The sequence below is a fragment of the Pungitius pungitius genome, chromosome 15, assembly GCF_949316345.1.
Source record: "Pungitius pungitius chromosome 15, fPunPun2.1, whole genome shotgun sequence".
Taxonomy (NCBI): Eukaryota; Metazoa; Chordata; class Actinopteri; order Perciformes; family Gasterosteidae; genus Pungitius; species Pungitius pungitius.
This window is the reverse complement of record NC_084914.1, coordinates 15735743-15747048: the sequence shown is the minus strand read 5'-3', so window position 1 is coordinate 15747048 and position 11306 is coordinate 15735743. Positions and strand designations below refer to the sequence as shown.

The 11306-nt window shown below is 43.5% G+C and overlaps 1 protein-coding gene across 1 annotated transcript; it reads left to right on the top strand.

The window, feature by feature from the left end:
• Positions 1-314: 314 nt before the first annotated feature.
• Positions 315-5174, top strand: LOC134105289 (ankyrin repeat domain-containing protein 33B-like). The gene is made up of 5 exons (XM_062557875.1): positions 315-1004; positions 1123-1255; positions 3743-3883; positions 4055-4218; positions 4322-5174. The coding sequence occupies exons 1-5, from the start codon at positions 315-317 to the stop codon at positions 4931-4933; spliced, it is 1740 nt and encodes a 579-aa protein (XP_062413859.1). The 3' UTR covers positions 4934-5174.
• Positions 5175-11306: the final 6132 nt, after the last annotated feature.

Here is an 11306-nt window from a genome sequence, read left to right as displayed (position 1 = left end):
CAGAGGGAAATGGGGTAGGCAATCTAGTAAGACCGGGTCTGCACAAGTATCCCATGTTAATGGTCATTATTATCCCCATGTGATTAGGGCCCTAGAATTGGTGGGACCCGGGTGTATAAATGTCTCACCTAGTGGAGTAATGGGGAGGTGGTGGGCTACGCCTGGTGGGAGCGGTTGCACCTGTGAGCACCTGCACGTTACGGCTTGGGAAGGATGTGAATAAAAAACTTCATTGGCATACAACGTCCTCCGTCTACTATTGTGGAGAAACTCGGGATGTCCTTTTGACAAATGGTGTCAGAAGTGGGATCATTATGCCACCCAAGACCAGGCAAGACCGAGGTGCGGGCACAGAGGAGCAGGGGGGAATGGAGCAGGAGCCGGCCAGCTCTACGGAGTTACAAGAACCAGCTGCTGTTGGTAGGGGTGACGCCGTAACTTCGCCTGCTGTGGGCCCAACAGAGGGAATTGTCTCAGAACTGGCGGGCCTGGTTAAAGTCCTCCTACAGTCCCAAGTTGCCCGTGACGATCGAATGGAGCAAGTAATGGCTAAACAAGACCAGCGTTGGCGAAATATGCAGCACCAATTCCAGCAAATCCAGCACCAAGTGGGAGAAATCCAGGCCGGAGGGGACCAAAGGGCACGTCAGGCCGTGTCTACCGCTGCAAGCCCAGTGCCAACAGAAGAAGGTACGTCGTTTGGAACTATCGAGCCAAGGTTAAACCCCTTGACCAGAGAGGACGACATTGAGCAGTTCTTAACAACCTTTGAAAGAATGGCTACGGCATGCCGGTGGCCCCAAGCTAATTGGCCGATAAGACTGGTTCCCCTGCTGACGGGAAAGGCACGTGGGGCCTATGTAGCCATGGATGGGAATGATGCTGAGGACTATGATAAAGTGAAGGAGGCCATACTTATAAAATATGAGATTAATGCAGAGATTTACCGGCAAAGGTTCCGCTCAGTAGAGATTCGGCCAGACGAGAACCCCCGTGAGCTTTATGTACGATTGAAAGATCTCTTCTCAAAATGGGTGAAGCCAGAGACGTGTAGTATTCAGCAGATGTCTGAAATTATTATCTTGGAGCAATTCATGCGAATGATAAACTCTGACATGGCAGTGTGGATTAAGGAGCGTGCTCCAGCCACAGCAGAAGAAGCAGCCAAGCTCGCAGATACATACCTGGCTGCCCGCCGGGAGACCCAGCACAGCTTTGGAGGTCGAAGTCGAAGTCATTATTGCAGCACAAGCAGGTAAACACGTACCTCGGATCATCGTATAACAGGATTGTTAGAGCAAGTATTTTGTGACATGTTGTCTTAGTATTCCGACTGAGAACAATAGCTAGCCGGCTAATGTTTGATGGTAAAAAAAACTGCTGGCACATGTTGCATCTTTTTTTGTTTAAAAACCAAAATGTAAATGTGTAAATCCGTAGTTTATCTCCCAAACTATTCCTCAGTCAACGTTGTCATAACCACTCCAAAGGAAACTTAAAAGTGGAAGTGAAAAGTTAACACCCGTTACGCGCAATAATGCCCGGGACACAAGTCTGCTCTCACACCAGTCTTGATCAGATCATTTATTTGCAGTGAGTGATTGAGTACCAATATGGTATTGAAATATGGTATTTGAAATACATCGTGGAATAAATAAATGAGGCAATAAATACATAAATATTAAATAAATTTAATCATTTCATGGTACTTTTATTTCATAAGTACACATTTATTTATTTCATGGTACTTTTATGTCATAATGGCACTTTTATTTATTTCATGAGACCTTTATTTCATAATGGCACTTTTATTTATTTCGTGAGAATTTTATTTCATAATGGCACTTTTATTCCATAATGTCACTTTTATTTATTTCAAGGTACTTTTGTGTTATAATGGCTCTTTTATTTATTTCGTGAGACTTTTATTTCATAATGGCACTTTTATTTTGCTCCCTCACAGAAAGCTAAACACTATAAACACCTCTACCAGACTAGAAAGCACTTTACTTGCAATTAAGACGCTACCTACTTGTAGCACTGGTTTTGTTGAAGAAATTGTACTTTCCTGATTCTTGTTGTTCTGGTTCTGTTCCCTCTTGATTGAATGCACTTATTGTAAATCGCTTGGATAAAAGTGTCAGCTAAATGAAAAATATACATTTCATCATCACTGGAAGAAGCCCAACTATTTTAGTGAAACAGATTCATACCGACATGCAGACTGTGACTGGGATCCAGGAAGATTTTGCAGAGATGATAGAGAGTTTGCTTTTCTGATCTTTCACACAGTAACGCAATGTGAAATGTTTCACCGTTAGCATTCCTCAGAACAAAAAAAAATGGTTGTATAAAGATTACATGAGGTCCAGATTTTTACAAATAGCCCATTCTATTTGTAGTATTGCATGAAGTCAATCCGTCTTTTGAGTTTTATGATTCTGCCTCCCACTACAAATTGTGTTATGAGGGATGGTGCTTCTGTTAAAACCCTTCACTGCAAGTAGTTATTAGTTATTATATTAAAACAAAGGTCCTCTAAGGTGAACTGCAAGTAGTAAGCATCCACCTCACCCTTACATTACCCCCATGCTTCTGCTTGTGCACGTACCTCTTAAATAGATTCCTTGTACGTATTGCGTATTGGTCACTTGTGCTCACTTCGAGGAATTTAAGTAGATTAGGCTGTCTCGTTCTGGATTTAGACAGGATTTACTCAATTAGGAACTCATTAGCATGCCATCATCAAAAATGAAGTGACTCAATACGATCCCCAGAGCGGCTGACAAAACATTCTGGATGTGTAAAGAGAACTTGAAACCGCATTAGTGGAAAAATAAAAAATAAGTTTAATGTGCATGTACAAAATTTAGATGGAAGTACCCTGATCTTCTATCAACACAGGCACGGCATTTGTTTCATTCCTATTAATGGTAGAAGTAAGATAATTCTAGATCTGGCAACGATTGTATCACAATTGATCATGTCAATACTAATTATTAGTGTTTGTATACCCTAACACCATTATTAGCCTTCTGCTAACCGCCCTATAGCCAATGCTAGCAGTTCTATATGCTGCTAGCATGACTGCCTGGCAGGGAAGTTGAAGTAAATGCTAGCGTACCTACAATGGCAATAATATGCTGCAATTTAGCAAATGTTCACCATTCCCAATGCTTTTTGCTAATTAGGTCACTAATTGCTAATTTGCACTGCAGTTCACAGCCTGCATCTATGTAGCAAATGTTAATGTGCCCATGCAATGGTGGAAACCTTCAGGAATCAGGAAACGTTAATTGCCATTATATGTCAGACATACATGGAATTTGACTTGGCGGTTGCTGCATGACGGAAGTACAATAATGGACAACAGACCCCGGAGCATTACTGCTAGTATGGTCAAACATGCACTGCTAAAAGCTGTGAATAAGAATGTATTTAAATGTAGGCCTACCACAAATATGTACAGATTTGTACAGAGATTCAGATTCAACTTTATTTGTTAATGCACAAAGTACAAGTAGGACAACAAAATGCAGTTACATCTAACCAGAAATGCAAAAGAAGCAGTTAAGGTGCAGTGTGCTTAAATAACAGTATAAGTACTACAGTTGATGGGAGGTTCTTTGTTGGTTTAATTTAGAAAAAGACAAAGGCGATGTGATTCATAAGCAAAGAAGCTTTGCTCGTGGCAAAAAGTAGAAACAATCATGCGTGACATACGTCTCTCTCTGGTCTGCAGGTTACGTGTTCATCTCAAACTACCTACTCAACTATTTCCCCGGGATGGACATTGAGGAAAGGAACTGTCACGGTTTCACAGCTTTGATGAAGGCTACCATGCAGGGCCAGGCAGAGTGCGTCAGGGCTCTCATGCTGGCTGGTAAAACACATGCGACTTATTGATTAAGTACAATGGCCCGTCACTCTAGATAATTACATGAAAGCTTCATTCTACTTACGAGCAGCTCAGTGCTACAAGTATAAAACGTGCTAGTGATACCCGTAGAGAAGATTATGGCATTAATTACAGATGAAATCCTAATATTTCCAGGTGGTGACATCCAAGCTCGGGACAACGGCCGCAGTTTGACTCCCAGGGATTGGGCTCTCTTCACTGGTCGATACGAGACAGCACATCTGATGCATCGGCTGATGTCAAAGCCATGTGCTGAGCAGTTCTGCGACTCCTTCTCCCTGGAGTGGCCCCCGTTGGAGGTGTAATAAATCTATCATGACCACAGCCCTACTAATGAATGCACCACACAACGCTATGAACTCGAGATTCCTTTGAACTATACCGTTTGATCTATTTGTGCAGGAGCTGGTGGCCCAGGCCCAGGAGCCCAAGTCCTACCGGAGGCATTTGATCAACGTCCTGTCCTGCTGCTCGTATAGGATTTACATAAACAACAAAGTGAACCCCGTGGATGAAGGCGTCCTTGACCACATGGTCCAGCTCACCACCGCTCTCTCCAGCCCGGCCATAGCCACGGCTTGCCACACGGTGTGCCCTGGCAGCCCGCCGTGCATCGGGAAGCGTCGGCCAGCTGTGCAAGAGATCCTGAGGAGGCAGCGGGTGTCGGAGCTAAAGCGCCTGGGCCCAGATAGACTGAACAACTACAAGAATTTTTTCCAGAACTCGCGAGTCCTCCTCATCCCCAAGGCAAGGGATCGCAGGGCCAGCCTGCAGACTCAGCTGCTGAGCGACGTAGCCGCGGTGGCCATGAGGCGCGCGAGTCTCCTGCCTCTGAATATGCTGAGGAGGAGCAGCGTGAGGCCCGGCATTGTGGTTCCCAAGGTGAGGCTCTGCAAAGACCTGGCTCCCAGCTTCGTACCGGAGAAACTCAAACAGAGCGGTTATCACAACGACCTCCAGATCCCCAAATGGAACTACAAGATGAAGAGGAGAGGAGACGAGTGTTACCTCTGATAAGCAGATGATGGGAGATGGGGGATCAGCTCAGAAAGCAGGAGAATCTCACAAAGCTTGAGTGTGTCTTGTTGGAAAGCCTGGCAATCGCAGGTCGCAGTCCTAGAAAAAATTACCTGAAGAATTGAGTGCTCATTTGTATTGTTTGCTGCAATTGCAAATACATTTTTTTTGCCTTGATTCCCTGCTTTTATTCAGAGGGCGTAATTTATAATGCAATGTGGCAAAAGGAGATTTGGGGGGTGGTCCAATATAGAATTTGTAACTGTAATTAGTTCAGTGGCATGTGGCCAAATAACAAAAGAATAATTTTCTTTTAAAATAAATCTTTAATTTAAAATAAATCTTTTAAATTAAGTTCACGTCTTAAGCTCGAGATTTCCTGCACAGATCATTTGCTATCAAGCCATACAAATATGAGAAAATATTCAGAGGAAGTGAGGCAGAAGTTACACGTGGGAAGGCAAATCGTGGACAAAGTGAAACACCAAAAAAAACAAAAAGCAAAACAAAAAGAGGACTACCAATGGGGGGGTACTCTGACAAGGCCAAATAGAGATTGGTTGCTGGCTGCTACCACATGAAAACATGCAGGGAAGAAGCCAAGAAACCATCATACACTGATGCCAACAGGTCCAACAGGTAGAAGCCAGATCACACAGGCTTTGTGAGGGCTGTGAGATAGATAGACAGAGCCAAAAATAAACAGCTCAGTGTTGGACTGTGACTTGCTGAATTTAAAAATAAGTCACATGAAAAGCTCCACTCCTACATCTCCTGCTGTAAGAAATGGAGGGCCACATTGCATGCATTTGAATTTTGCATTTTAGTGTCAGTAATGAAGAAAGGGGAGGGGAGATTCATACTAAATACAATGAAGTCAAATATACTACTGCGAAATGTGATTAAGATACAAAAAAGGTGTAAAATACTGCATTTTAGTGTGCAAATATCAGGTGCCAACCTCCATGCAAAAGTGTCTTAAAACTTGTATTCTCTCTTATGGCCAGCAGGGGGCATCTCCACCAGTCATACAAAGAAATCACATTTTGAAGTCTATAAGAGGGTCTATGGTCTCAATATGGTTTCAAGTTTTTAAAAGTTTTTATTTAGTAAATGGTCCATTGAGAGTCAAATAGACCAAAAAAAGTGGAGTATGCTTTAGGAACATAGATTAACGGGTCGCTACTAGAGCCAACTCCAGCGTCTCTACATCTCTCCACAGTCCAGATATGGAAAGTTCAATTTCTCCGGGTGCTCCGGTTTCATTGAAAAGCCTTAAGACACACAGTGTCAATAATAGGCAAACTGTGGCTCACAAGAACAAGCAGAGGCCTTCTTCCCAATTTCCACAATGCCACAGCCACGCACTAAGGACCATTCCAAGGTTGCTTGCAGGCCTGTCGAAGCACAATTACTTTCCACCCACTGTAAGGTCAGAGGGTTGGTATGAGAAGGAGCTGACATCAACCCCATTATCCCATCTCCAAAGTCCAGTGACGTGTGGATAAATTAAGGCCATCCCACACACCACCCCCACACCATTAAATTTGCCATTCCCAAAAAACTGTACAGTGGCTCAGTTGAGTACTGGGTTCACATTGAGCTTGGGGCCTCACTAAGTGACTTTGCATGTTCTCACCATGTCCATTATGATTTTCTCAGGTGCTTCGGTTTCATCAAATACCTTAAGATACACAGTGTAGTCAAAAGGGTTTCTGTGGTGTAGGAGACTGTTGTAACAGTGACACCGCTGTAGCCTCATTTAAAGAAACCATTCCCTCTGCTCTAAGTTCAGTGTCCTGTCTCAAGATATCAGAAGACTCCTGTGAAAACTTCAGTCCGTCACAAATCGACCATCTTGTCGATACTGCCACAGGCTCTTTGAGAATGGCGCTGGACGGTATTGCTCCCCTCAAAAGAAGAATGGCAACAAGAAGGAAGTTCGCGCCTTGGTATAACTCTCAAACCCGGAACCTAAAGCAAACTGTGCGGAAACTTGAGCGGTTATGGCGTTCCACCAAATCAGAAGGATCTAGGCTAACTTGGCAAGACAGCGTTAAAACATATAAGAAGGCTCTCCGTAACGCAAGAGCATCTTATTACTCATCATTAATCGAGAAAAATAAAAACAACTCCAGGTTTCTCTTCAGCACTGTAGCCAGACTGACAGAGAGTCACAGCGCTGTCGAGCCGTGTATTCCTGTGGACCTCAGTAGTAACGACTTTATGAACTTCTTCAATAATAAGATTCTGACTATCAAAGAGAAAATTGATGGTCTACTACCCCCAACCGGAGCCAACCCGTCCGCGGATGTAGGATCCTTGGACGCAGCCGTGGGCCCTGATACCTACTTGGATGGTTTCTCTTCCATCAACCTTGATCAACTGACTTCTACAATTTTGAAATCCAACTCTTCCACTTGTCTCCTGGATCCGATTCCAACTAAGCTGCTTAAGGAAGTTTTTCCGTTAATTAGCACATCCCTACTGGATATTATGAATCTGTCTTTGTTGACAGGACATGTACCACAGTCCTTCAAGGTAGCTGTAATTAAACCTCTTCTGAAGAAACCTACCCTAGCTCCAGAGGTGTTGGCTAACTACAGACCCATCTCTAATCTTCCCTTCCTCGCTAAGATCCTGGAGAAATCTGTCGCGAATCAATTATGTGACTTTCTACAAAACAATGCTTTGTTCGAGGATTTCCAGTCAGGATTTCGAATGCATCACAGCACAGAAACGGCACTGGTGAAAATTACAAATGATCTTCTACTTGCATCGGACCAAGGACTTGTATCTTTTCTTGTATTGCTGGACCTCAGTGCTGCATTTGACACCATCGATCACCGTATCCTGCTGCAGAGACTGGAACACTTGATTGGCATCAAAGGAACTGCACTCAGCTGGTTTAAATCTTATTTATCGGATCGATCCCAGTTTGTGTTTGTGAACGGTGAATCATCGAGGACCACGAATGTTGGTCACGGAGTCCCACAAGGTTCTGTGCTTGGACCGATTCTATTTACCCTGTACATGCTTCCTTTGGGCGACGTTATCAGAAAACACCGATCAAGCCAGAAGACACCAACCAACTTGTTAGACTTCAGGACTGTCTTGGAGACATCAAAACCTGGATGACCTGCAACTTCCTGATGTTAAACTCGGAAAAAACGGAAGTTATCATGATAGGCCCAGAGCGCCTTCGAAGTCAGCTGTCACGTGATACAGTCTCTATGGATGGAATTGCTCTGGTATCCAACAGCACCGTCAGAAATCTTGGAGTTCTCTTCGACCAGGATATGTCCTTCAACTCTCATATAAAGAAGACTTCAAGGACTGCCTTTTTTCATCTACGGAATATATCAAAAATCAGGAACTTCCTGTCTCAAAGTGATGCAGAAAAACTAGTTCATGCATTTGTTACTTCTAGACTGGATTACTGTAATTCTTTGTTATCAGGCTGCTCTTGTAAATCGCTTAAACCTCTCCAACTGATTCAGAATGCTGCAGCACGTGTATTAACAAGAACTAAGAAATGGGATCAAATAACTCCTGTATTAACTTCTCTGCACTGGCTTCCTGTTAAATCAAGAATAGAATTTAAGGTACTTCTCCTCACCTACAAGGCACTTGCTGGTGAGGCACCGTCTTATCTTAAAGAGCTTGTTACACCGTATTGTCCTACAAGGCATCTACGCTCCATAGATGCTGGGCTACTTGTGGTTCCTAGAGTTTTAAAAAGTAGGATGGGGGCCAGAGCCTTCAGTTATCAAGCTCCTCTTTTGTGGAACCAGCTTCCACTTTCAGTCCGGGGGGCAGACTCGGTCAGTTCATTTAAGATAAAGCTTAAAACGTTCCTCTTTGATATTGCTTATAGTTAGGGCTGGCTCAGGTTAGCCTGGACCAGCCCTTAGTTAAGCTGCTCTAGGCTTAGACTGCCGGGGGACTTCTTAGGACACACCGAGCCCCTCTCTCACTCTCACTCTCTCCTCCCACAATCATCCATGCTTTATTAATGTACATCACTAATTAAGCTTCTTTCCGGGAGTTTTTTGTGCTTTCTCGCCTAGCAGGTCTCCGTGGATCATAGTTTCGTGCGGACCCCGGTTCTGACTCCTGGCTCATGGCTCTGCTGACACCTGCTACTGCCATCATCATTACTTTAAATATGATTCATATTACTGTCATCAAAAACCAACATCTTTCTGCTCTCCCTCCCCACAGAAGCCTCTGTGGATGGTGGTTCGATCTGATGGAGGTTGTCCCTGCAGTGGTCCTGCCGTACACCTCTTCTGCTACTTGCAATTACTTGTATCATTTCAGTTAGAGAAATTGAATGTATTGTACATCTTTTACATTGTTGATTCTGTACACATGACATCCATTGCAGTCTGTCCATCCCGGGAGAGGGATCCCTCCTCTGACGTTCTCCCTAAGGTTTCTTCCCTTTTTTCCCCATTGAAGGGTTTTTTTCATATTTTGGGGAGTTTTTCCTGTGCCGATGTGAGGGTTTCGGGACAGAGGATGTTGCATGTGTACAGACTGTAAAGCCCTCTGAGGCAAATTTGTAATTTGCGATTTTGGGCTATACAAAATAAAATGAATTGAATTGAATTGAAGAGGCATTGTGTTGATTAATAGCTAGTGTGAAGTTAAGACATTTACATCAATTGAACTATTAATAATAGTCCGACCGGCAAACGGCTGACGAGGGGAGGGGTGGGGGGGTGCACGCTGAGTTTTACATATGTGCTTTAACATATTCACTCATTAGGAACAAGGAATTGAAGGTAAACACTGGACTACAGTGGGTACAGAAAGTATTCAGACCCCTTTCAATTCATCACTCTTTGTTTCATTGCCAAAATCAGAGGTCATTTTATTTCTCATTAATGTACACTCAGCATCCCATCTTGACATAAAAAAACAGAAATGTAAAACGTTTTGCAAATTTATTAAAAAAGAAAAACTGAAATATCATATATGGTCATAACCCAGGTAGCCAGCGGAACATAGCTGCATTGCGGCTGTGTTCTGGCTCGATGCGGCCAATAGGGCCCTATTATTGCCAACCAGCACTGAAACCGGTTCTGGCCCATTGACGACTGCCGAACCTGTGCAAATCTGGCATTATAGAATTCGGCCTATTCTGGTTGAGACAGGCAGCTGGATTAATTTGCAATTAGCACTGAAAGAGGTTTTGGCACTTTGATGGCTTCCTAAGATGTGCCGAATCTGGCTTTATAGAATTGGGCTTATTCTGGTTGAGACATGCAAACTGGGTTTATCAGCAACCAGCTTTGAAACCAGTTCTGGCCCATTGATGGTTGCAGGAGGAGCAGGTCTCTGAGAGCAGCCAGCTTCTGCCACTCACTGGGCAGGAGACAGTCCCAGTCAATCCCATCAGCAACCTGGACAATTAAGTCTTTCACTTCAAGAAGGCGGGGGATCATCTGGTATGAGCTGGACCATCTAGTGACGCAGTCTTTGACCAGAGTAAGTCCACACAGCTCGAGCAGTCGCTCAGTTGCTACACACGACTTGCGGAAGAGCCTGACAAGTCCTCTTACTTTCTCAAAGAGTCGTTTTACACTTTGTTCCTTCTGGGTCATGTTAACCACGAGTTGCATCGTGTGTACAGCGCAGGGTGTCCTCTTTATGGCTCCGTACATAGTAAATAAGACAGATAGACAAACAAACAGAGAGAAGACAGGCAGTTTATTAATCATCCATGGGAAATTAAATTGCCAATTGCCAGCAGCACAAAGCAATCACAATATACAATGTATTAACACACATAACAGCATAGAATTATTAACCAAACCTAGCTCAATGACAGACATTATCTGGCCTACTACTGAAACCGCTACAATCAAAAATAATTTACCTTTTTTCCCCTCCTCAGACTCTTCATCACTGTTCTGGACTTCTTCATCCTCAGAGCTGTGCTCATCATCATCTTCGTTTTTGAATGTTGCAACCATGTTGCTCCCGTTATTTGTTATTACAGTCAGAATCTTTTCTTTTGAAATTCCCCAGTCCTCTGCATCGGTCAACACATGTTTTTATACACTCTGCAGTGTGTGGGTGGGAGATCTGCTTAAGCCTCAGCAGTATGTGTTTTGCCCTGTTTTGCTGAGTGCAATAGTAGCATGCACTAATGGCAAGGAAAGCTGCTGTGAGCCCTTTTTTTTGTCCATATTTCCAGCCCAATTGTAATTTTGCATGCTGTGGCGAGTCTGTCTTTAAATGTCTTCCTTTCGGCATTTTAAAGTTTCTCAATTCAATTAGTTATTTTTGTTTTCTTGGGAACAGTCAACCTCTTATCAATGGTCAGCATCATTTGAACAAAATCTTCGTCCTCAACCGA

Excerpts from the sequence above, each read along its gene's own strand:
- LOC134105289 (XM_062557875.1), top strand. The coding sequence starts at position 315 with ATGCCACCCAAGACCAGGCAAGACCGAGGTGCGGGCACAGAGGAGCAG. Across the intron at positions 1,005-1,122 it reads AGAACCCCCGTGAGCTTTAT|TGTGGATTAAGGAGCGTGCT; the intron begins GTACGATTGAAA and ends CTGACATGGCAG. Across the intron at positions 1,256-3,742 it reads CATTATTGCAGCACAAGCAG|GTTACGTGTTCATCTCAAAC; the intron begins GTAAACACGTAC and ends TCTGGTCTGCAG.